We start from the raw sequence: 27,536 nt of genomic DNA on the forward strand, positions 1-27,536 counted from the left end.
GGAGCCCAGCCCTGCCGAAAAGGCCCTGGGGATGCTGGTGGGGAGCAGCACCGCGAGGCAGCGCCGTGCCCTCACAGCACACAGAGCCAACTGCACCCTGGGGGCATCCAGAGCAGCGGCCAGCAGGGCGAGGGAGGGGGTCTGCACCTCTGCTCTGTGCTGGGACACCTCGCCTGGAGCACCGCAGCCACGGCTGGGCTCAGTTCAGAGAGACGGGGATCTCCTGCACAGAGCCCAGCGCAGAGCCCCAGAGATGCCTGAAGGCCCGGAGCACCTCCTGCTGGGTGCAGGCTGAGAGCACCAGGGCTGTGCAGCTGGAGGAGAGAAGGCTGGGAGGGGATCTGAGCAGTGCTGCTGGATGTCTGACGGGTGGGGGTCAGGAGGAGGGGGCCGGGCTCTGTTTCATGGTGCCCAGTGGCGGGATGAGGGGCACAGACTGCAGCCCGGCGAGATTCGTCCGACCACGAGGGAGAACTTCATGCTGTGAGGGTGGCAGAGTCACAGCACTGCTGCCCAGAGAGGTGGGGGGTCTCCTCTTTTGTAAGACACCCCGGGCTCCCATCGGCCTTCCTGGCCACCGCGGCACACCGCTGGCTCACAGTCAGCCTGCTGACCCCCAGGTCCCTCTCTGCAGAGCTCCCTTCGGTCAGCTCAGCCCCAGCTGGCGCTGATCTCTGAAAGAGAGGTCAGGCAGTGCAATGGGCTGCTAGGGAGGTGGTGGAGTCGCCGAGCCTGGGGGTGCTCAAGGAACGTTGTGTCGAGGGACATAATTTGGTGAGAACTATCGGTGACAGGAGGATGGGTGGACCGGATGATCTTGTAGGTCTTTTCCGACCTTGGTGATTCGGTGATGCTGCGGCGCTGCGATGCTGTGGCTGCTCCTCCCCAGGCTCAGGATCCCATCAGGTTCCTCCCTGCCCCACTCTCAGCCTGCTCTGCTCTCGCTGGATGGCAGTGCAGCCCCGTGGGGCGTCAGCCACCCCTCCCAGCTTTGTGCCGCCCCCAAACTCTCTGTGGGTGCACTCAGTCCTTCATCCAGGTCACCGATGGAGATGGCGAACGACACCAGACCCAGCACGCACCCCGGGAAGTGCCGCTCACTGCAGCCCCTCCAGACTCCACGCTGTTATCGCAGCCCTCTGAGCTCTGCCCACCATCAGCTCTCAGCCCAGCTCACCGCCCTCTCAGCCACCCCTACGCTGACGCTGTGGCTGATGGCATCCAACGCCGTGCTCGAGTCACAGCACCGCATCCGCTGCTGCCCCCAGCCAGCGATGGCATCGCAGATGGCTCCAGGTTGGTGCAGCGTGACTTCTCCTTGGTGGACCCATGCTGACTTCTCCTGATCACCTTCCAATTGCTGGGTGATGGCATTCGGGATGAGCTGCTCCATCTCTCAGGACGGTGATGAGGCCGACAGGCCTGGAGATGCCCGGATCCTTACTGCCCTTTTGGAAACGGGGCTGACACCGGCTCTCCACCAGTCTGCAGGGACCTCTCCCATTCTCCAGGAGCTCTCCAAGATGACAGCAGCTCAGCGGGCACCTCTGCAGCTCCCTCAGCACTCGTGGTTTGTCCTGCTGGGGCCCAAGGATTTGTGTGCACTGATTTTGCCTGGACCATCTCCAGTGAGGCAGTGGAACAGGTTGCCCAAGGAGGCTGTGGATGCTCATCCCGTCCCTGCAGGCATTCGAGGCCAGGCTGGATGTGGCTCTGGGCAGCCTGGGCTGCTGGTTGGCGACCTGCACACAGCAGGGGTTGGAACTGATGGGCGCTGTGGGCCTTTGCAACCCAGGCCACTCTGTGTTTCTATGATTCTATGATCTGTAGCACGATCTTCCTTCCCTTCCCCAGCCCTCCTTTCCCCACACTCTCTTATCTCCCTGGTCTGGGATTTCTGAGGGGCAAAAAAAAAATCTGGAGAGAGAGCTCTGTCTTGGAAAACAGAGCTCAGGAAAGAAAAGCCACAACTGGGTTCTGCTGGGTGGTTTTGTCCTGGCAAAAAGCGTGGAGTCGATTTCAGGGCTTTGCTCGTCACCCCAGGCAATGTCACTGGGAGGCTGCTGGCCCTGAGGGAGGCACAGCACAAGGACTCCATGAACCACAGCCGTCCTGGACATTTGCTGTGTGCTCAGGACAGGGGCTGGCAGCACTACGGAAGATTTTGGGACTCCTTTGTCCTTCTGATTTGCAGCCCTGGTTGCTCATCCGGGTGGTTGATGGTGATTTCTCCAGGAAAAACCTGGAGCAGCTCAAGGGCGACTGGTTTGGGGTCGGGGATGGTGGAGACGCAGTGATTCCAGCTGAATCTGCTCAGAAGAATCCTTCTGGCTGAGATGAAGACCCACCAAGGAGTGCAGCCCCAGGCTGTGCCGCCAGTGCTGCCAGCCATCACCCTCCTGGGCACCATCCTGGAGCACAACGGGGGAGCACCAGAAAGACTGTGACTATGAGAGGGAGAAGAGCTCTGTGAGCACATCTGCTGGCGTGGAGAGGAGAAGGGCTTTGAGTGAGGAGCACCAGAGAGCGGGGAGCAGAATCAGAGCAGGGGAAGCTGGCAGCGAGGGGGAGCTCAGGGCAGAAGGCTGCAGTGGTGTGGAACAGCCCAGAGGGTGGGTGCAGCTGGGGCTGAGGGTGGCACAGCTCTGGGTTATGTGGGGAACTGCTGGGAAGTGGATCCTGGGGGGAATACGAGGGAAAACAGTGCTGGTTTTGAAAGGAATACGTTGAGATCTCAGGAACAACCCACCCTGTTGTGTAGGAAGACGGGCTGTTTTTGCAGAAGGCTCGACGTGGTACCAATCTTTGAGATGAACTGAAATGCACAGAGCACACATGCAGGAAGGAGGAGAGCAGTGAGAAGCTCCAAAACAATGCAGGCATTGCTGGAGCCCACGGGAGCAGCAGTGGGAGGTCAGAGCACAGCTGGAGTTGAGGCCGGGCAAGGACAGCTCGTGTTGGCAATGGCCACCAAATGAAGTTCAGGGAGAAGGCTTGTCTGCTGATGAAGATTAACCACGGATCACCGAGTCATTCAGGTTGGAAAAGAGCTCTGAGATGCTCAATCCAACCCCAGCCCATCCCACTGCCCACGTCCCCCAGTGCCACATCCCCGTGGTCACTGAACACCCCCAGGGATGGGGGCTCCCTTCTGCCCTGGGCAGCTGTGCAGTGCTGGCCGCTCTTTGCAGCACAGCTTCTGCCCAGGCTCCAACCTGAATCCCCATTGGAAAGGCACTGCTGGTTTGGTGTCAGGGCTTTCTGCTCATAAGGACCGGTGGCGATGGCATATCCCGCCGTGTTGGTAACACCCACAGGCCTCAGAGAGAAAACCCCAACAGCACTGAGAACAAAGACGAGCTGCTCCGTGGAATGGCTCCGTGTTCAGCATTTCACCCCGCAGTGCTGCACCAGGAGCCTGCAGTGCTGGGATGCAGCCACAGCGTCTGCAGAATGGCAAAGTTCACCCTGTGATCCCCAAACAGGTGGGGAAGAGTGGGTCAGTGCACCCAGCACAGCTCAGGTCCGGTTTGTGACACACTGAGCACAGTGTGCTGCACCTCGAGTACAGTGTGTGACACCCTGAGCACACTGTGACACCCTGAGCACAATATGTGACACCCTGAGCACAATATGTGACACCCTGAGCAGAGTGTCACATCCTGGGCTCAATACCTGACACCTTGAGCATCATTGTCTCACACCCTGAGCACAATATGTGACACTCTGAGCTCACTATGTGACACCCTGAGCACAATATGTGACACTCTGAGCTCACTATGTGACACTCTGAGCAAAATATATGACTCTGAGCTCACTATGTGACACCCTGGGCTCAATAAGTGACACCCTGAGCCCCATTATCTCACACCCTGAGCACAGTATGACATTCCAAGCTCAATATGTGACACTCTGAGCTCAATATGTGACACCCTGGGCTCAACATATGACTCTGAGCTCAATATGTGACACCCAGAGCACAGTGTCACATCCTGGGCTCAATACGTGACACCTTGAGCATCATTGTCTCACACCCTGAGCACAATATGTGACAGTCTGAGCTCACTATGTGACACCCTGGGCTCAATAAGTGACACCCTGAGCCCCATTATCTCACACCCTGAGCACAGTATGACACTCTGAGCTCAATATGTGACACCCTGAGCTCAATATCTGACACCCTGAGCTCAATATGTGACACCCTGGGCTCAATATATGACTCTGAGCTCAATATGTGACACCCAGAGCACAGTGTCACATCCTGGGCTCAATACCTGACACCTTGAGCATCACTGTCTCACACCCTGAGCACAATATGTGACACTCTGAGCTCACTATGTGACACCCTGGGCTCAATAAGTGACACCCTGAGCCCCATTATTTCACACCCTGAGCACAGTATGACACTCTGAGCTCAATATGTGACACCCTGAGCACAGTATGTGACACTCTGAGCTCAATATGTGACACCCTGGGCTCAATATGTGACACCCTGAGCACAATATGTGACATCTTGGGCTCAATATGTGACACCCTGAGCTCAATATCTGACATTCTGAGCTCAATATGTGACACCCTGAGCTCAATATCTGACACCCTGGGCTCAATATGTGACACCCTGAGCACAATATGTGACACCCAGAGCACAGTGTCACATCCTGGGCTCAATACGTGACACCTTGAGCATCACTGTCTCACACCCTGAGCACAATATGTGACACTCTGAGCTCACTATGTGACACCCTGGGCTCAATAAGTGACACTCTGGGCCCCATTATCTCACACCCTGAGCACAGTATGACACTCTGAGCTCAATATGTGACACCCTGGGCTCAATATGTGACACCCTGAGCTCAATATGTGACACCCAGAGCACAGTGTCACATCCTGGGCTCAATACGTGACACCTTGAGCATCATTGTCTCACACCCTGAGCACAATATGTGACACTCTGAGCTCACTATGTGACACCCTGGGCTCAATAAGTGACACCCTGAGCCCCATTATCTCACACCCTGAGCACAGTATGACACTCTGAGCTCAATATGTGACACCCTGGGCTCAATATGTGACACCCTGAGCTCAATATGTGACACTCTGAGCTCAATATGTGACACCCTGGGCTCAATATATGACTCTGAGCTCAATATGTGACACCCAGAGCACAGTGTCACATCCTGGGCTCAATACCTGACACCTTGAGCATCACTGTCTCACACCCTGAGCACAATATGTGACACTCTGAGCTCACTATGTGACACCCTGGGCTCAATAAGTGACACCCTGAGCCCCATTATCTCACACCCTGAGCACAGTATGACACTCTGAGCTCAATATGTGACACCCTGGGCTCAATATATGACTCTGAGCTCAATATGTGACACTCTGAGCACAGTGTCACATCTTGGGCTCAATACCTGACACCTTGAGCATCATTGTCTCACACCCTGAGCACAATATGTGACAGTCTGAGCTCACTATGTGACACCCTGAGCACAATATGTGACACTCTGAGCTCACTATGTGACACCCTGAGCACAATATGTGACACTCTGAGCTCACTATATGACACCCTGAGCACAATATATGACCCTGAACTCAATACCTGACATCCTGAGCTCAATATGTGACACCCTGGGCTCAATAAGTGACACACTGAGCAAACTATGTGACATCTTGGGCTCAATATGTGACACCTTGAGCATCACTGTCTCACACCCTGAGCACAATATGTGACACTCTGAGCTCAATATGTGACACCCTGGGCTCAATAAGTGACACCCTGAGCCCCATTATCTCACACCCTGAGCACAGTATGACACTCTGAGCTCAATATGTGACACCCTGGGCTCAATATGTGACACCCTGAGCTCAATATGTGACACCCTGGGCTCAATATGTGACACCCTGAGCACAATATGTGACATCTTGGGCTCAATATGTGACACCCTGAGCTCAATATCTGACATTCTGAGCTCAATATGTGACACCCTGAGCCCCATTATCTCACACCCTGAGCACAGTATGACACTCTGAGCTCAATATCTGACAGCCTGAGCTCAATATGTGACAGCCTGAGCTCAATATGTGACACCCTGGGCTCAATAAGTGACACCCCGAGCCCCATTATCTCACACCCTGAGCACAGTATGACACTCTGAGCTCAATATGTGACACCCTGAGCTCAATATCTGACATCCTGAGTTCAATATGTGACACCCTGAACACAAAACGTGACACGGCGAGCACCATTATCTCACACCCAGGGCCCAAATGTGACCCCCTGAGCACCATTATCTCACACCCAGGGCCCAAATGTGACCCCCTGAGCACCATTATCTCACACCCAGGGCCCAAATGTGACCCCCTGAGCACCATTATCTCACACCCAGGGCCCAAATGTGACCCCCTGAGCACCATTATCTCACACCCAGGGCCAAAATGTGACCCCCTGAGCACCATTATCTCACCCCCTGAGCTCGCTGCGTGACACCAAGGACAACACATCACACCCAAATACAACGAGCCCCCCACGCATTCCCCCAGAGCTCGGAGGAGCGAACTGCTGCCCAGCTCTCTGCTCACAGGGGTCCCACCGGGGGCTGTGCTGAACGGCGCCGAGGTCTCCTGCAGCTCTGCTGGCACAGCAGCCCCACGGATGCAGACGTGCAGGACAGCAGAGCGCCCCGGGGGAGCCGGGATGGCCAACGTGAGCAGGAACAGCACAGAGCCATGGGCCAGGCTCAGCGCAGAGCACAGCTTCGTCGTGGAGCCGGCCTCCAACCGCTCTGCTCTCAGCACGTGTTGGCTGGAGGGCAGCTGGAGGAGATGCTGAGCAGGAGGGCACTCAGCAGCTTCCTTCCATAGACAGCTGTGCCGTGGGAGGCGGAGATCTCAGCTCTGAACAAAGGGCAGGGAATGACAGAACGGTTGGGTTGGGAGGGACCTGAAAGATCACGAAGCTCCAACCCCCCTGTGCCACGCAGGGCCACCAACCTCCCCATCTCACAGCAGCCCAGGCTGCCCAGGGCCCCATCCAACCTGGCCTCGAACACCTCCAGGGATGGACGGGGATCCACAGCCTCTCTGGGCAGCTGTTCCAGCACCTCCCCACTCTCACAGCAAACAACTTCCCCTGACACCCAGCTGAAATCTGCCCTCCCTCGCCTCCCAACCATTCCCCTGTCCTGCTGTTCTCTCCCCTTTCCAAGAGCTGACTCCCCTCCTGTCTGCAGGCTCCCTTGAGGTCCTGCAGGCTGCACTGAGGTCACCCCGCAGCTTCCCTTCTCCATGCTGAACAGCCCAGCTCCCTCAGCCTCAGAGCTCCCTCAGAGCTCCATGCCCTGGCTCTGCCCTCCCCAGACAAGCAGAGCACTGCAGGCTCTGTGTGCCCCCCATTCCCAGAGCACCACCCCAGCCCCAGGGCAGCTCTGCTCTGTGCCAACCATCGCAGCTCTTCCTGTCACCTGGACGTACAAACTCACTGAAGCGGGTCCAGACATTTGTGTGTTCCAGCATTAAGAATCCCCACAATAGGACCCTTCAGCTCTTGGATCAGCAGATGACAGCCGTGCTGAGCGGGCGGTGCTGCAATCCCAGCCGGCTTCCACATCTGCACATCTGGAAGCACCCCGGCTGTGCAGCTGGATGCTGAGCAGAGCAGCCACAGCGTGACGGGGGAGGGAAGGGGAGAGGAGCATCACAAAGTGAGTCAGAGGATCACAGGATGGCCTGGGCTGCAACGGCCCACAGTGCCCATCACTTCCAACCCCTGCTGTGTGCAGGTCGCCAACTTGCAGCCCGGGCTGCCCACAGCCACATCCAGCCTGGAAATGGAAAACTAAAGCCAAGAGTGAGCGGCAGCTCATGGAAATACGCTGAGTGACTGCACTGGAAGGACATGGGATGAGTACAAGGGGCAGATATTCCGACCTGCTGCGGTATCTGAGAGCTGCAAACTGCTCCTGGAGGATGGAGCGCTTGGCTGCTGCCACAGACACAGCATCAGCCATGAGGCCCAAACTCCAAACACGCTCCCATCGCTTGCATTTCTGTTGGCAGATGCATGCAGGGCTGAGGGCAGAGCACCGTGCAGCTCTGGGCTCTGCAGGAATGGGAGCTGGGCTCTGCTGGAGAGGGTCGGAGGGAGGAGAACTGCAGGGCAGGCAGAGCTGCAGGCACGACAGCGGGTTGCTGCTGTTGGATTACATGATTCAAGGCCAAGTGCCATAACCATAAAGGAGCAGAGGAATGATGACAGGCAGAGGAGCCCTGAAGACCCGTCAGTGCCATCAGAGCGATAAATCCTGGCACAGGACAGCAGGGGAATCCCCATCCCCGGGCTGTAGGGACGCGGCACTCGGGGATGTGGTCAGTGAGGGTGGTGGGGTGGGCTGGGGTTGGACTGTGGATCTCAGAGCTCTTTTCTAACCTGAGTGATTCTGTGTTCCTATGACCAGAACTGCCCCCACCCCAGGCAATCCCTGCACTCACAAGGAGCACCATCAGCAAATACTGCTGCACCAGAAAACGCCTCCCAGCATTTCCCACCTCCGTTCCTTTATTTGAATTTGCCAACTCCGACACGAAAGCACCTTATGCATGTCTGTGTAGCACAGATCTCCAGTACCGCACAGCTCCACAGCTACAAGCCTGAAGATGAATCTCAGTGGGGACAGACATGGAGTCCCACACTTACAATGCCTGTGCAACTTCAATCTGAATGCAGCACGTCTCTGATCCGCATGCTGGGGCGGGCTGATGAAGAGGTGTCTGGAAGAAGCGTTCCTAGAAAGATCCCAGTCAGCTGGGAGATCTGTGCTGCACAGCCTGTTGCCCAGCACTGCCCACCACGGCCCAACACCCATGGAAAAGAGCTTTTCTCAATGGGAGCTTCAGCTGGGCTCAGCAAAGCCCCCCCAGCACCAGGAGCACCTCCGCAGCTGGTATACAGTTGTAGAATCAAAGAATGGTTGGGTTGGAAGGGTCCTTAAAGATGAGAGAACCACAGAATGGTTGGGTTGGAAGGGTCCTTAAAGATGACAGAACCACAGAATGGTTGGGTTGGAAGGGTCCTTAAAGATGAGAGAACCACAGAATGGTTGGGTTGGAAGGGTCCTTAAATATCATAGAGCCATGGAATGGTTGGGTTGGAAGGGTCCTTAAAGATGAGAAAACCACAGAATGGTTGGGTTGGAAGGGTCCTTAAAGATGAGAAAACCACAGAATGGTTGGGTTGGAAGGGTCCTTAAAGACAAAAGAAGCATAGAATGGTTGGGTTGGAAGGGCCCTTAAATATCATAGAGCCATGGAATGGTTGGGTTGGAAGGGTCCTTAAAGATGACAGAACCCTGGAATGGTTGGGTTGGAAGGGTCCTTAAAGACATAAGAAGCATAGAATGGTTGGGTTGGAAGGGTCTTTAATGATGACAGAACCATGGAAGGATCCTTAAAAAACATACAGCCATGGAATGATTGGGTTGGAAGGGTCCTTAAATATCATACAGCCATGGAATGGTTGGGTTGGAAGGGTCCTTAAAGATGACAGAGCCATGGAATGGTTGGGTTGGAAGGGTCCTTAAAGACAAAAGAAGCATAGAATGGTTGGGTTGGAAGGGCCCTTAAATATCATAAAGCCATGGAATGGTTGGGTTGGAAGGGTCCTTAAAGATGACAGAGCCATAGAATGGTTGGGTTGGAAGGGTCCTTAAAGATGAGAGAACCACAGAATGGTTGGGTTGGAAGGGTCTTTAATGATGACAGAACCATGGAAGGATCCTTAAAAATCATACAGCCATGGAATGATTGGGTTGGAAGGGTCCTTAAATATCATACAGCCATGGAATGGTTGGGTTGGAAGGGTCCTTAAAGATCACACAATCCCCAAATGGTTGGGTTGGAAGGGTCCTTGAAAATCACAGAAGCACGGGATGGTTGGGTTGGAAGGAATGTTATAGATTATAGAATCCCAGAATGGTTGGGTTGAAGGGACCCCCTGCCCCACTCCTGCTGTGGGCTGTGTGCCCCCCAGCTCGGGCTGCCCCCCATGGCCTCGGGCACCTGCAGGGATGGGGCACCCACAGCTCTGGGCAGCAGTGCCAGGGCTGCACGGCCTCTGGGAGAAGGATTTTTTCCTTCCACATCTCACATTCCCACATTGGACCGATGCAGGCAGAACGTGCTGCCTTACTGGTTCAAAGCCTTAGGATATTTGCATGGGGAAACACCAGAAAGCAAAGCCCTGCTCCATGTTGTGCCACCGCTGACCGCGTTCATCGGCTCAGTGCCGCTGCTCCGTCCCCACTGCGGGGCTCAGGGGATCCACAGAGCTCCAGAACTGCAGGCATCGGAAGGCAGCTCTGCAGCTGCCCCTGCAGCAGTTCCCAGAGGCTCTGGGGTCCATTTGCAGTGATGATGCAGACGCAGACGGAGCGATTTGAGAGCCCTTCCTCCCCCACTGCTCTGTAGCAGCCCCTTCTCCAGCTCCGACTTGGCCTCTTCCTGCTGTGTCCATTTGGCACAGATTCTGAGCATCGTTCTCATTTTCAAGCACCACGGTAATTTCTTCTACGCTTCCCTCCCATAGCCACGAAAATCCCCGCGCGCATTAACAAATTAACGTTATCTCTCTCTTTCAAATTGCTCCTTCAAACTGTCCCCTGCTGCGCTCGCCGGGAGACGAAGCGGCTGCTAACGAGGAGCGCTCCTCACCACGCTCCTCCCAGGGCCCGTGAGCTCCGGGGCACTGCAGCCCTGCACAGAGCACAGCAAATCGGGCTGGGGGCACCTCGGGTCCCTCCGTGCCCCCTGCCTCCATCACAGCCCCCCGAGCCCTGAGCAGCCCCTGCACGACTGCCAAGGAAGGGCCGAGCGGGAGATACGGGCAGACTGCAGCACCCACCAGATCTGCTTCCTCTTTAGAGCCCAACTGTTGCGTCGTTGGGCAACGCCGCACTAAAAATCAGCACAAAACAATCCCGCAGAGGCGGCACCCAATGGGTCCTTCCTCCAGGTTCCACCCTCCCCGTAATTTCAGGCAGCAGAAGGGAACCTGTCAGCCCTTCTCAAGCACGGAGCGCGCGCGCATCTGCTTGGACGACCGCACCGAAGAAGGTTTTTTCACCAAGACGTTTTCACCAGCATTTCAATAGCGCTCACTACCCACTGCTCACAGCTCCTGGGAAGGGAAGCAGCAGCGCACGGGGGGCTCTCAGCCCCGTCCCACCACGCTCACCTCAATCAGGAAGTCTCCCGTTCGGAGCCCCGCTCTCCACGCAACGCCCTCCACGTCCACGGATTCCAGGTACTGCAGCGCGGGGAAGGCTGGCGTCGGGGTGAACTCCTCGATGGGGGTTTCAGCTGCAAAAGACAGAGACAGAGATTGAGGCGCCGCGGTTGGGAGCGGACAGAGGTGGTGAGAGGCGTCCAGGAGCCCAGGAGAACCTCTGCGAATCGGTCTGCATGCACAGCCTGCCTTGGCTTCATGAAGGAAGCGCAGCACGGCTGCGGCGTTCCCCAGCTCAGACCTTGAGATGGCCCCAAAGCACCTCAGAAACGAGGCGCCAGAAGGTCCCCAAAGCCTCCCCCACCTCCCAGCACCGTGCGTGGAACGGGGACAACATCTAGGATGCAGGAGTGGAGCTCACTCACTGCTGGGTGGCTGCAGAGGAGATGCATCCCAGAAACACTCCCAGACCACGCGTGCATCCTCGTGTGATGCTGCACTACGATGCCCTCCAGCTCGGGGCGTCCAGAGCGCTCAGAAGCAGGGAACCACTCACTGATGGACACCTGCATCAGCCCAAGGAGCTCCTGGTTTAATCACATTCCCAGCTGTAAAACGTGCCCTGTCCCACAGCAACAGCTTCCAAGGAACGGCCTCAGTTGGAGCAGGAGGGCTCTGACACTGCCCAGCCCCGACCCACCCTGCACTGCTGCCCATCCATGGGAAGGCGTTCTGCCCAGCTGAGAGCAGACAGGAGCAGACAGCGTGATGTGATGTGTGGGGGGATGAAGGAGAAGGGCTCCTTTGCCACGAGACTGCTGCAGGTGTTGAGCAACACCAGCTGCACTAAGAAGTGATGCACCTGGGCAGGCTCTGAGCCCCACAGCAGTACTGAGGGTCTGTTGGACTTCTGGGCCAGCTGTGGCTCTCCAACATTCTGCCTGGGGTTGGGGCTGTGCGCTGCGACAGAGCTGCCTTTGTGCTGGGTTCAGGTGTCACTGCAGGGCGAGCTGTGCCTCACCAGGGCTGTACGACGAGCAGCACCGGGGGGGGTGCAGGAGGAGCTCCAGATCCCTTTCCTACCTCCAGACCCACCTGCAATCGCATCACACATCCCCAGACGGATGGGCCCTCCTCCCAGCCTGCTCCACAGGCAGGGAAAAGGCTGAAGCTATCTTCCCAAAGCACTTTGTGGTGCTGCGGCTCCAGCACCAGCAGAGCACTCAGCTCTCCTCTGCACCGCGGCAGCCCCAGGACAGGAGAGGGGATGGGGCTGCAGTGAATGGCACCGCTCTGATTTGGGAGCTCGGGGTGGGAGCCCCCAGCAAAGCTGCACGGTCACGTCCTGAAACCAGCAAGGCCAATAAACCCACTCTCCCTGCCTGCACAAAAGATGGAGATGATGTTCCACATCACTTTGTCACACAGCACAGCAAAACTACCGACACAGGGGGAACAAAATGTGCTCGACCCCTCCACGCTCTGACCTGCATCCTCCTGGAACAAGAGAGGGATGCTGGACGGCCAGCATGAGGGTTTTCTTATTCCTTCCTTTCCTGTTTTTCCAGCTTGGAGCCTGGGAAGAAGCTGTGCTGCAAAGAGCGGCCAGCACTGCACAGCTGCCCAGGGCGGTGGGGAGCCCCCATCCCTGGGGGTGTTCAGTGACCACAGGGATGTGGCACTGGGGGACGTGGGCAGTGGGATGGGCTGGGGTTGGACTGGGCATCTCACAGCTCTTTTCCAGCCTTCAATACTCTCTGAGTGAGGGTAAAGCTGGCCAGGGTGGGGAAGAAGTGAGACGGTGAGGACAGAAATGCCCGGAGCAGAGCCTGGGAGTCCCACACAGCCCCAGCCCCAGCACAGCCAGCAGCGCTGGAACCCTCAGCCTACAGCAAAGTTCCCACTCAGGACTTTTAGGAGAAGTTTTTCCCCCAGATGGTGGTGAGGCACTGGAACAGGTTGCCCAAGGAGGCTGTGGATGCTCATCCCATCCCTGCAGGCATCCCAGGCCAGGCTGGATGTGGCTCTGGGCAGCCTGGGCTGCTGGTTGGCGACCTGCACACAGCAGGGGGTTGGAACCCCATTGTGGGCCTTTGCAACCCAGGCCATTCTTGGATTCTATGACCCTTCACAACTTCCCCAGCATTCAGCTCAGCTCCTTGGATCACTGCTCGCCAATGAGTTCCTCCAACAATCTGAGCTCAGTGAGCCCACAGATCCGACCCGCAGCAGACAGGAGCTGCAGAACACGAGTTTAAGGGCAGGACGACCTGGTGCACTGCCTGAGCCTCTGAACACAACGACTGGGGAGACCTGGGCTGCAAATGGCAGTTATTTGTACCACGACAGTGAGGCACACGGTCCCTGTAGAACATCAGCACTTCACAAAACGGAGCACCAGCATCACGCACAGCACTGCCCTCCTGCTGTGCACACAGAGCCACAGGGTTGGAAGGGATCCCAGGAGATCGCTGAGCCCAACCTCTGCTAAAGCAGTTCCCTACCGTTGGTCACAATGGGCTGCAGGGCCATGTGGGGCTGTAGGGCCATGGGGAGCTGTAGGGCCATGAGGGGCTGTAGGGCCATGGGGAGCTGTAGGGCCATGAGGGGCTGTAGGGCCATGGGGGGCTGTAGGGCCATGGGGAGCTGTAGGGCCATGAGGGGCTGTAGGGCCATGAGGGGCTGTAGGGCCATGGGAACTACAGGGCCATGAGGATCTGTAGGGCCATGAGGAGCTGTAGGGCCATGGGGAGCTGTAGGGCCATGAGGGGCTGTAGGGCCATGGGGAGCTGTAGGGCCATGGGGAGCTGTAGGGCCATGGGGAGCTGTAGGGCCATGGGGAGCTGTAGGGACACGAGAGCTGTAGGGCCATGGAAACTACAGGGCCATGAGGATCTGTAGGGCCATAGGAGCCATCAAGCCATGAGGGCTGTAGGGCCATGAGAACTATAGGGCCAAGAGGATCTGTAGGGCCATGAGGAGCCATCGGGCCATGAGGGGATGTAGAGCCATGAGGGCTGTAGGGCCATGAGGGAATGTAGGGCCATGAGGGGATGTAGGGCCATGAGGGGATGTAGGGCCATGAGGGGATGTAGGGCCATGAGGGGTTGTAGGGCCATGAGGGGTTGTAGGGCCATGGGGAATTGTAGGACCATGTGAACTCTAGGGCCATGAGGGGCTGTAGGACCGTGAGGGGCTGTAGAGTCACCATGAGTCCTCTCCCTCAGCCTCCTCTGCCCTGGTCTGAACAAACCCAGGGCCCTCCACCACCCCTCACACCCCCTGACCCCATGGCCGGCTTCACCCCATGGCACTGCTGGCCCTTTTGGCTCCATGGCACACTGCTGCCTCAGAACCAACTCACCATCGCCACCAGAGCCCCCAGACCCCATTCCTGGGGCAGCTCAGCAGCCTCTCATCCTCCGCTGTGTACCTACAGCCCAGGCTGCCCCATCCCAAGCGCAGCCCGGCTCTCTTTGAGCTCCATGCAGCACCTCCCAGAATTATCTTCTCCATAATTCTGCCAGGCTCTCCAATGACACTGGCAGGTCTGTAATTAGCACAATCCTCCCCTGTGCCCTTATTGAACACCCTCTGCTGTGCAGGGAGCCAGCAGTCACAGCTCTGCCCTGGAGGAGCCCATCCAGCCCATAAACCACGACGACGCACATCATCACATGGAGCCAACCCCAGGAGCAGCCCTGCCAGCAGGCCCAAGGCAGACCCCAGGACACTCAACCCACCTGCAGCAGTGCAGCCCGGACCAAGGGCACACAGGGGACGGTCAGAAGCACAGATCTGGTTCACAGCCTCCATCTGGGCTGTGCTGATGAAACACAGTGCTGCTGATGCTGTGCCACGCAGCCCTGCTCACACCTTCCACGTACCTTGCTACCCTTTCTCCCATTTCTTGGCACTACTCTTGAGCACCTTGGTTTCCTCCCAAATGAACAATCTGCCTCTCGTTAGTTTTTTCCCATTCATCCCAGTATTATTGTACCTGAGCTCAGCATTTCCAATATCGCTACCCAGACAACATTGGCCTTACCCTGCACCCCCAACAGGTTACTGATGGGAGACCCCAGGAGCTCCGCAGTGCTTCCTTTCAGTTATCTATGAAATTTTCATAGAATCACAGAATAGTTGTAGTCAGAAAAGAGCTCTGAGATGCCCAATCCAACCCCAGTCTATCCCACTGCCCACGTCCCCCAGTGCCACATCCACGTGGTCACTGAACACCCCCAGGGATGGGGGCTCCCCACCGCCCTGGGCAGCTGTGCAGTGCTGACCGCTCTTTGCAGCACAGCTTCTTCCCAGGCTCCAACCCGACCCTCCCCACGGCACCCTGAGCCCATCCCCTCCCGTCCCATCCCCGTTCCCTGCCGATAGAGACCGACCCCTCCTTCCCTCCAGCCTCCTTTCAGGATGGCACAGAGCGCTGAGCTCTCCCTGAGCCCCTCTGCCCCACACCGCCCCATCCCCCTCCCTCAGCCGCTCCCCGCAGACCCTTAAACCCCAATCACAGAATCACAGAACCACAGAATGGTTTGGGTTGGAAGGGACCCCAAGGATCACGAAGCTCCAACCCCCCCTGTGCCATGCAGGGCCACCAACCTCCCCATCTCACAGCAGCCCAGGCTGCCCAGGGCCCCATCCAACCTGGCCTTGAACACCTCCAGGGATGGACGGGGATCCACAGCCTCTCTGGGCAGCTGTTCCAGCACCTCCCCACTCTCACAGCAAACAACTTCCCCCTGACAGCCAGCTGAAATCTGCCCTCCCTCACCTTCCAACCATTCCCCTGTCCTGCTGTTCTCTCCCCTTTCCAAGGGTTGATTCCCCCCATGATCCCAACCCCCCAGATCCCTGCTGGTAATCACCACTTCTCTCATCCACACCTTCTCTCACCAACACAAGCAACCAAAGCGACGCACAACGCTCAGAGCTGCCCGTACCCTCAGCAATGAAGATGCCCAAATGTTCCCAGGAAACGCAACCTCGGATGCCTCCCAGCAGCCCAGAGCAGAGCCCAGCCTGGAGCCAGGTCCTCCTGGGTCACAAGTGTGTACTGTGGGTGATGCTTCATCTCTAATTATCCACAGGAAGGAAATGAAAGTTAAGGAGGCTCCTCCTATGCAACTGGCAAGGGCAAAACTGAATCAAAAGGTTTGGAATTAAATAGTAATTTAATAAGGGAGCGGATAAACAGGAGGGGAATGGCTGTTTGCATGGGCTGGTAGTGATAGGAATGGCTTTAAAGTGAGACCTAAGGGGAGGTTTGGGTTGGATGCGAGGAGGAAGTTTTTCCCCCAGAGGGTGGTGAGGCACTGGCACAGGTTGCCCAAGGAGGCTGTGGATGCTCATCCCATCCCTGCAGGCATTCGAAGCCAGGCTGGATGTGGCTGTGGGCAGCCTGGGCTGCAGGTTGGCGACCTGCACACAGCAGGGGTTGGAAGTGATGGGCACTGTGGGCCGTTGCAGCCCAGGCCATCCTGTGATCCTCTGACTCACTTTGTGATGCTCCTCTCCCCTTCCCTCCCCCGTCACGCTGTGGCTGCTCTGCTCAGCATCCAGCTGCACAGCCGGGGTGCTTCCAGATGTGCAGATGTGGAAGCCGGCTGGGATTGCAGCACCGCCCGCTCAGCACGGCTGTCATCTGCTGATCCAAGAGCTGAAGGGTCCTATTGTGGGGATTCTTAATGCTGGAACACACAAATGTCTGGACCCGCTTCAGTGAGTTTGTACGTCCAGGTGACAGGAAGAGCTGCGATAGTTGGCACAGAGCAGAGCTGCCCTGGGGCTGGGGTGGTGCTCTGGGAATGGGGGGCACACAGAGCCTGCAGTGCTCTGCTTGTCTGGGGAGGGCAGAGCCAGGGCATGGAGCTCTGAGGGAGCTCTGAGGCTGAGGGAGCTGGGCTGTTCAGCATGGAGAAGGGAAGCTGCGGGGTGACCTCAGTGCAGCCTGCAGGACCTCAAGGGAGCCTGCAGACAGGAGGGGAGTCAGCTCTTGGAAAGGGGAGAGAACAGCAGGACGGGGGAATGGTTGGAAGGCGAGGGAGGGCAGATTTCAGCTGGCTGTCAGGGGGAAGTTGTTTGCTGTGAGAGTGGGGAGGTGCTGGAACAGCTGCCCAGAGAGGCTGTGGATCCCCGTCCATCCCTGGAGGTGTTCAAGGCCAGGTTGGATGGGGCCCTGGGCAGCCTGGGCTGCTGTGAGATGGGGAGGTTGGTGGCCCTGCATGGCACAGGGGGGTTGGAGCTTCGTGATCTTTCAGGTCCCTCCCAACCCAACCGTTCTGTCATTCCCTGCCCTTTGTTCAGAGCTGAGATCTCCGCCTCCCACGGCACAGCTGTCTATGGAAGGAAGCTGCTGAGTGCCCTCCTGCTCAGCATCTCCTCCAGCTGCCCTCCAGCCAACACGTGCTGAGAGCAGAGCGGTTGGAGGCCGGCTCCACGACGAAGCTGTGCTCTGCGCTGAGCCTGGCCCATGGCTCTGTGCTGTTCCTGCTCACGTTGGCCATCCCGGCTCCCCCCGGGGCGCTCTGCTGTCCTGCACGTCTGCATCCGTGGGGCTGCTGTGCCAGCAGAGCTGCAGGAGACCTCGGCGCCGTTCAGCACAGCCCCCGGTGGGACCCCTGTGAGCAGAGAGCTGGGCAGCAGTTCGCTCCTCCGAGCTCTGGGGGAATGCGTGGGGGGCTCGTTGTATTTGGGTGTGATGTGTTGTCCTTGGTGTCACGCAGCGAGCTCAGGGGGTCGGAACCAGATGATCGCTGTGGTCCTTTTCAACGCAGGCCATTCTATCGTTCTATGAGTCTATGATGAATGACAGCAATTCTCCCTGTCATGAGGTAGGATTTCCTAACACTGAGCTCCAATGCTCCCTGCAGAAGCTCAGGACTTCACATCTCAGAAGTCAAGGAAGCAAAGCCAGCACGGAGAGCCCAGGCTGATCTGACTTTGCAGCAGCACGGCTCTTTGGGGCTCTGCAAATACTGCAAAAACTCCTTGCAGACAAGTTCTTTTTGTACCCAGCCAGTGGAAAAAATACAGCAAGTTAACGGAAAGTAGAGCAAATGGTTGGGATCCCAGCTACTTCTCTGCCAGCACAAGCACAGAATGGAAGATCACACAACCATGGAATGGGTTGGGTTGGAAGGGACCACAAGGATCTTCAAGCTCCAACCCCCCTGCTGCATGCAGGGCCAGCAACCTCCATACGTAGTTCCGGACCCCATCCAACCCTGCCTTGAACACCTCCAGGGAAATAATAAAATAGGGCTCGATGTTGTATTTACTGCAGAACACCTGAGTGCCTGGTGTTTATTTAACCCCTGAAGGCATGTTGGAGTGCAGGCAGCGGGCAGCAGGGCAAGCAGCGAAGCTCGGACACCCAGTGCATCTTTGTGGTCCCTTCCAACCTCGGCGATTCTGCCATTCTACGACTTGCTGCTGGGCAGTGGACAGCAGGCACTGCTGGAGCTCGTGTGTTTGGAGGAGAAGAGGAGCTACAGAGGTTCATTTCACACCTCCCAGGATCTTAAATTCCTCAGGTTAAAGCATAGGACCGGTCACAGCAGCGTTACCATGTCCAAGCCGCACTGGTTGGACTGGATCTCCATAACGAAGACACGGCCCTTAACAACGCAGATGCTGTCTGAAGTGCTTCAAATACATCCTCCAGTCCCAACCTGAGCTCATCCCAGGAGTCACCAAGTATCACAGCACTCCTCCCCTGCACAAAAGCCATCAATGAGCTCTTCCCATTCCCGTTCCACCTCTGCCAGACCCCGGACGGACCGAGCTGCTCACCATGCCGAGCTGCCCCAGCCCTTCCCAGCACTCACTGCAGAGGTTCTGCTGCTGAGCCCATCGGGCAGGAAAGGAAACCAAACCTGCCCCACGTGTGGCTGCAGGTGGAACAATGCAGCGTTGGGTGGCGGGAGCCCTGAGCTCACCCAGGGAACTTTGTCTCAGCGCCAGCAGCTCCGCAGTTCCGCACACGGAGGGCTGAGAGCACACACAGCTGATGCTGGACACCAAACTTGAACCTTTCAGCACAGAAAGCGTGGCCAACAAGAAGCAGTTGGTGATGGGAGCGGCTCTGAAATGCTGAATGCCATCAGCTGTGGGGCTGGGATGGTGCTGACTGCGTCCTGCTGTATCCCGCACTGAGGGATGGGGGGGTGACAAATGGGACCTCCTGGTGGCACCGGGTGGTCCTGCTGGGATGTGACAGCAGCACTGGGTCACTCACAGCCCCTCCATGGACACAGAGCCCCTTGGGCAGCCTCCAAGCACAGCTCTGCTCATCACTGCTGTGCCCGAAGCCATCAGCTCCGGCAGCTGCCCCGCTCCCGCTGCCCCACATCTCTGTGCTGGGGGCCCTGGTCTGGATGTAGAACTCCAGATGTGGCCTCTGGATGGAATTCCTGCTGAAGTGGGGGCGGATCTTGTGTGAATGGCATTGCTGCAGCAGCAGTGCCTGCTCCGTGCTCGGGGCAGCAGGGAGGTTGCTCCACGCACAGAAGGAGGACAGGGTATTACAACCAAGAAATGTCTCTGATTACTCCAAGCCCAGGGCTGCCAGCCATGCACGTGCAGGGTTGTGGTGGTGTCCCAGGGCTGGGAAACACCGAGATGCTTCTGGCTGCCTCCTACCTCCATTCAGGGGCTGCCCCTGCTCTGTCCCATTCACAGCCCCAGGGACCCCAGGACAGCCTCTGAGTAAACTCTCCTGGGTCTGGCCTCATCCAGCTGGGTGCCAGATGCTGGTGGAAATGGGATGGGATAAGATGGGATGGGATTGGAAGAGATGAGATGGGAAGGGATGGGATGGGATCAGATTGCATATGAAGGGATTGGAAGAGATGGGACGGGACTGGATGGGACTGGATGGGATGAGATGGGATGAGATGGGATGGGATGGGATGGGACTGGATGGGATGGGATGGGATGGGATGGGATGGGATGGGATGGGATGGGATGGGATGGGATGGGACGGGACGGGACGGGACGGGATGGGATGGGATGGGATGGGATGGGATGAGATCAGATGGGATGGGATGGGATGGGACGGAATGGGAAGAGATGGGATGGGATGGGATGGGATGGGATGGGATGGCTTAAGATGGGATGAAATGTATGGGTTGAGATGGGATGAGATTGGATAAAATGGGACAGTACGGGATGGGACAGGACGGGATGGGATGGGATGGGATGAGATGGGATGGGATGGCTTAAGATGGGATGAAATTGTATGGGTTGAGATGGGATTGGATAAAATGGGACATTAGGGATGGGACAGGAAGGGATGAGAGGGGATGGGATAGGATTGGATAAGATGTTTATGATGGGACAGGATGGAATGGGAAGAGATGGAACAGGATGGGGTGGGATGGGATTGATGGGATGGGAGGGGATGGGATGGGATGGGATGGGATGGGATGGGATGGGAGGGGAGGGGATGGGATGGGAGGGGATGGGAGGGGATGGGATGGGAGGGGATGGGACCGGATGGGATCTGATGTGACGAAAGGGTGGCTCCCCAAACCTGACACACCTATGGGCAATCCCAGCCTCCAGCACTGTGCTGGGCTCTCCCCACCCTCTGCAGCACTGAGTGCGGCTCCTCCGGGGATCGCCATCTGTGCCTCACTTCAATGCTCCTTCCCCCTGCAGGGGCTCCGCTGCCTTCGCTCCCTCCCTTCTCCCATCATCGAGAGACACACAGCTCTGTTACCCAAATGTGTGAGCAGCAGTGACACTGCTGTGACACAGCAGTGAGACGGGGCTGGGACAGAGGGTCTCGGCATTGTGTTATAAACCCAAAGGGTTGGGGACGGGGGGTGACCCCGCTCGGTCCCGCTGTGAACTCTCCAGCACTGCCCATCCCATCCCCCGCCCTCCCCTCCAGCCCTGGCACACAAAGGAAGACACGGAGCCCGAGAAAATAAAAAATCCAGAACCAGGAGGAAATTTACCCCATGTCTGCCCCAACCTCACTGCTGCCAGTCTGATCAGCAAGGAAACGGATGCCATTTTGAGGGCTGAAGTTTCACTCCGCGTTGGTGAGGGCAGCACATGGACACACCTGGCACACACACGTGGATGGCACACACACACATATGGCACACACATGTGGATGGCACACACACACACATATGGCACACACACACAAGTATGGCACACACACATATGGCACATACACACGTGTATGGCACACACACATATGGCACACACACACAAGCATGTATGGCACACACATGTATAGCAACACACACATGTATGGCACACACACGCATGGCACACATGCACAAGTATGGCACACACACATGAATGGCACACACACGTCTGGCACACGCATGTATGGCACATGCATGTATGGCACACATGGCACACACACACATGGCATACACATGTATGGCACTCACACACACACGTATGTCACACATGTCACACACGTATGGCACACACACATGTATGGCACATACACGTCACACACACGTATGTCACACACATGTATGTCACACACGGATGTCACACACACACATCACACACGTATCACACACGTATGGCACACACGCACACCCACATGTCCACACACACACGTCACACACACACGCGTCACATACACGTATGGCACACACACGTATGGCACACACACGTCACACACATGTCACACACATGTATGGGGCACACACACACAGCACACACACACGTGACACACGTCACACACATGTCATACGCACACATCACACACACACGTAACACACACATGACACACACACGTGACACACGTACAACACACACACACGTCACACACACACACATATGGCACACACACACAACACACACACACGTGACACACGTCCAACACACACACATGTAACACACACATGTAACACACACACACGTCACACACACGGCACACACACACACGTGACACACGTCCAACACACACACATGTAACACACACATCTACGGCACACACACACGTGACACACGTACAGCACACACACATGAAACACACATGTATGGCACACACACGTCACACACACGTATGGCACACACACACGTGACACACGTACAACGCACACACGAAACACACACATGTATGGTACACACACACGTACCACACACACACACACACGTGACACACGTCCAACACACACATGTAACACACACACACGTACGGCACACACACACACGTGACACACGTCCAACACACACACATGTAACACACACGTCACACACACACGTATGGCACACACACACACACGTGACAATGTCCAACACACACACATGTAACACACACACACGTCACACACACACACACACGTCACACACACACACATATGGCACACACAACACACACATGTAACACACACACATGTAACACACACACGTAACACACACACACGTATGGCACACACACACACGTGACACACGTCCAACACACACACATATAACACACACACGTCACACACACACACGTAACACACACACACGTATGGCACACACACACACGTGACACACGTCCAACACACACACATGTAACACACACACGTCACACACACACACGGCACACACACACACATATGGCACACACACACACATATGACACACATGTAACACACACACGTAACACACACACATCACACACACACACGTATGGTACACACACACACGTGACACACGTCCAACACACACACATGTAACACACACACACGTCACACACACACACGTATGGTACACACACACACGTACGCCACACACACACACACGTGACACACGTCCAACACACACACATGACACACACACACACACATGACACACACACGTATGGCACACACACACACACACACGTGACACACGTCCAACACGCACACACGTGTGTGCTGCGTTGTGGAGGAGCACCGCAGCCCCGCCGGCAGGCTCGGGTCGGCGCTCGGGCAGCACAAAAGCAGCTCCGGAGCCCCGACAGCGTCGCCCATCCGCAGCTCTCAGCCCCAGGGGACGCCTTTCTTCCTTCTCCCCCCGCGCCCCAGGCGCTCTGCAGCAGCCCGCCCCGCGTTCCGCACCTCGCAGCCCCCCGGCCTCCCCCGAACCTTCGGCCGGAGGGGAGCCGCCCCTCGCCGCAGGGCTGAGCGCATCGCCGCACGGCGCACGTTCCCTTCGGACCCGGAGGGATTCCTTTGATCGCAGCAAAAAAACCCCTCCGCGCATCGGGAGCCACCGCGGCGACGAGCGGCTCCGCAGGGGCCGCGCACCCCCCGAGCAGCGCCGGGGCCGAACCCCCGCCCCCCTTATCCCCCCCCCCCCAGGAGGGATCGGGATCCCCACCGCACGGAACGGCGCCGAACTTCACGCGTAAAAAAAAAAAAAACCCCAAAACCCAACGACCGCAAAACCACGGCGGCTGCACCCCGCGCACGGCGGGCAGCGGGGAGCCCTCGTGCAACGCACGGCCACAGCGACCGCACCGTGCGGGCAGCGGAGCGCTCAGAGCCCCCGAGCGCAGCCCCACGCGTCACGCAGCGCTGCCCCACGGCCGCCCCCCCCCCCCCGACCCCGCAACCCGGCAGCCCCGCAGCCCCCTCCTTACCTTTGGCCCCGCGCAACACAAACCCGAATCCCTCATGCTCCCTCTTCTGCAGCACGGCCGTTTTCTCCTCGATGATGTAGTCGCTGGGCAGGAAAGAGCACAAGAGAATGACGCTGGGGTTAGATCTCAGCACCATGCTGCCGGGCGCCGGGGGGCTTCGTGCCGGCTGCGGGGAGCCCTCCTCTTCCCACGGAGCGTCTCATCGCAGCGGAGCGGGGCAGCGGCCGCTCCCTCCCTCCCTCTCCCGCAGTCGGAGCACAACGGCGGCGGCGGGCGGGGGGCTCCGGGCTCCCCGCGGTCACCTGCGGGCGCATGCGGGGGGCTGCGATCCCCCCCCTCCCCACCCCCAACCGGCCTCTCCGGTGCCCTCGGCCGGGAGATGGGGAGCGCGGCGCTCGGTGGAAGGGTGGGTGGGTTTGTGGGGGGGGGTTGGGGGGGGGGGGCGTGGGCGATGCTCCGTGCGGAGAGCCGGGATGTGAGACAAAGGGAGGGGGGCCCTCGGTGAGCTCCGGGAGGGGAGCGGCGGAGTTTATATCCTCATCCCGGTGCTCCCATCTTCCCTTAGAGCCCCCCCGGCGTTGCTAAGGAACCGTCTGTCATTGGGAAGGGGGGGGGGGGGGCGATGCATTGTCCTATTTTCACAAAGGCGCTTTCTGTGAACCTAACGGAAAAACCCGGTGACGGGGGGCGGGGGGGGTCGGGGTCATCCCCATCCCGAGCACCCCATGTGTGGGGGGTGGGAACAGGGGGGAATGCAGCCCTGCAGCCCCCTCCCCACATACTGCAGGGCCGGCCCCGACCCGCACACACATGTGTGTGTGTGTGTGTGTGTGTGTCTGTGCGTGTGCCAGCTCCAACCCACACACATGTGCCACGTCTCTGAGCTGCACACACGCGTGCAAGCCCTGACCACACGCATGTGCAAGCCCTGATCCACACACGTGTGTGTCAGCCTCCATCCACCCAGCAGGCACCACCCTGACCTGCACACACACACGTACCAGCCCCGACCCGCAGACGTGTGCCACCTCTCTGCTCTGCACACGTGTGCCAGCCCTGACCCACACCAGCCCCCAACCCACACACGTCTGCTCCCCCCCGCAGCGTGCTGTGGGCTCACTGCAGCCCCTCGCTGCTTGTGCCCTCAGCAGAGGTGCTCCAGGGAATCACGGCCCGCTGGGCAGATCTTGTGGTGCTGCCATGAGTGCTGCAGGAGGACCCAGCTCCATCTCTCTGTGCTCCAGAGAGAATCACGAGTCACAGAACGGCCAGGGTTGGAAGGGACCTCAAGGATCACGAAGCTCCAACCCCCCTGTGCCATGCAGGGCCACCAACCTCCCCATCTCACAGCAGCCCAGGCTGCCCAGGGCCCCATCCAACCTGGCCTTGAACACCTCCAGGGATGGACGGGGCATCCACAGCCTCTCTGGGCAGCTGTTCCAGCACCTCCCCACTCTCACAGCAAACAACTTCCCCCTGACAGCCAACTGAAATCTGCCCTCCCTCACCTTCCAACCATTCCCCTGTCCTGCTGTTATCTCCCCTTTCCAAGAGCTGACTCCCCTCCTGTCTGTAGGCTCTGGAAAACCGGTCACACAACCTCATGCAACAATGCTCCAGGTGTGGATGAATCCCAACAGAACCACGCAATCTGCTTTGGGGGCAATGGCTGTCACACAGCCCCTCTCTGCGCCACGTTTCCAACACAATGCCTGCCCTTCCACAGCAGCACTGGCTGTGCACCTGCTCCCCAACACGTGTAGAGCTCTCCCTTCTTCTGAGCTGCAGACATCCCACTGGAAATGGATTGCTAACAGCTGCTCCCAGGAGAGGCCACAGCAGCAGCATGTGGCTCGTAACAGCAGCCAGAAGTCTCACAACCTGAGCTGTGTGTCATAGAAGCATAAAAACACAATGTGGGATGGGCTCGATTGATCCTTGCAGCCCATAGAATGACAGAATGTCTTAGGGTTGGAAGGGTCCTTAAAGTTGACAGAACCATAGAATGGTTGGGTTGGAAGGGTCCTTAAAGATGAGAGAGCCACGGAATGGTTGTATTGGAAGGGTCTTTAAAGATGAGAGAACCACAGAATGGTTGGGTTGGAAGGGTCCTTAAAGATGACAGAACCACAGAATGGTTGGGTTGGAAGGGTCCTTAAACGTTGCAGAACTACAGAATGGTTGGGTTGGAAGGGTCCTTAAAGACAAAAGAAGCATAGAATGGTTGGGTTGGAAGGGACCTTAAAGATGACAGAGCCATGGAATGGTTGGGTTGGAAGAGTCCTTAAAGATGAGAGAAGCACAGAATGGTTGGGTTGGAAGGGTCCTTAAAGATGAGAGAACCACAGAATGGTTGGGTTGGAAGGGTCCTTAAAGATGACAGAACCACGGAATGGTTGAGTTGGAAGGGTCCTTAAAGATGACAGAACCACAGAATGGTTGGGTTGGAAGGGTCCTTAAAGATGACAGAACCACAAAACGGTTGGGTTGGAAGGGTCCTTAAAGATGAGAGAACCACAGAATGGTTGGATTGGAAGGGTCCTTAAAGATGAGAGAACCACGGAATGGTTGGGTTGGAAGGGTCCTTAAAGATGAGAGAACCACAGAATGGTTGGGTTGGAAGGGTCCTTAAAGATGAGAGAACCACAGAATGGTTGGGTTGGAAGGGTCCTTAAACGATGGAGAACCACAGAATGGTTGGGTTGGAAGGGTCCTTAAAGATGAGAGAACCATGGAATGGTTGGGTTGGAAGGGTCCTTAAAGATGAGAGAACCACGGAATGGTTGGGTTGGAAGGGTCCTTAAAGATGAGAGAACCACGGAATGGTTGGGTTGGAAGGGGCCTTAAAGATGAGAGAACCACAGAATGGTTGGGTTGGAAGGGTCCTTAAAGATGAGAAAACCACAGAATGGTTGGGTTGGAAGGGCCCTTAAACATTGCAGAACTACAGAATGGTTGGGTTGGAAGGGTCCTTAAAGACAAAAGAAGCATAGAATGGTTGGGTTGGAAGGGACCTTAAAGATGGGAGAACCACAGAATGGTTGGGTTGGAAGGGTCCTTAAAGATGAGAGAACCATAGAATGGTTGGGTTGGAAGGGTCCTTAATGATGAGAGAACCATGGAATGGTTGGGTTGGGAGGGTCTGTAAAGGGGTCTCTATGGGGATCTATGTGTCCCTGTGTGTCTCTTGGCGACCCTGCACACAGCAGGGGGTTGGGAGCAGATGAGCACTGTAATCCTTTCCAACCCAGGCCGTTCTATGGTTCTGTGATTTGTGAGAACTAATTGTGCTGAACAGACCTGATTGCTGCTGGAACACAACGGGTCTCCTGAAGGCAGGAAGGCAGTTCTGCAATGCAGACCCTGACTCTGAACGCTCTCACAGGACATGCTCACAAAAAGGAAGGGGACTACAAAGGCTGTGAGGTGAGTGAAGGGCTGGCCTGGCACATTTCTCACTGTCAGGTGGATGTGTAGAGTGGGATTAAAGGGGATCTGCCCTGGGGCTGGCCCAGTGCAGTCACAGAATCACAGAACCATCCAGGTGGAAAAGACCTCTCAGGTCCCAAATCCAACCCCAAGCCACCCTCACCGTGCCCGCTGCCCACGTCCCCACTGCCACATCCACATGTCGCAAGAGCGCATTTGGGCTTGTTTGGTGCTGGAGAAATGGTCTGAAAAATCCATTTTTCAGGAAAAAGGCAGAGTGTG

General features: G+C 57.1%; 1 protein-coding gene across 9 annotated transcripts in view; it reads right to left on the reverse strand.

Annotated features, from left to right (window-relative positions):
* The window catches only part of SHANK3 (SH3 and multiple ankyrin repeat domains 3), a 306,860-nt gene that overhangs the window by 51,011 nt on the left and 228,313 nt on the right, over window positions 1-27,536 (reverse strand). For all 9 annotated transcript variants that reach the window (XM_085233682.1, XM_085233821.1, XM_085233499.1 and 6 more), the window contains exons 16-17: window positions 23,826-23,908; window positions 11,234-11,358 (exon numbers count right to left, since the gene is read on the reverse strand). In XM_085233682.1, the coding sequence (XP_085089808.1) occupies window positions 11,234-11,358; window positions 23,826-23,908 (208 nt within the window). The remainder of the gene's footprint in view (window positions 1-11,233; window positions 11,359-23,825; window positions 23,909-27,536) is intronic.

Source organism: Meleagris gallopavo, chromosome 1 (assembly GCF_905368555.1).
Source record: "Meleagris gallopavo chromosome 1, MGAL_WU_HG_1.1, whole genome shotgun sequence".
Lineage (NCBI taxonomy): Eukaryota > Metazoa > Chordata > Aves > Galliformes > Phasianidae > Meleagris > Meleagris gallopavo.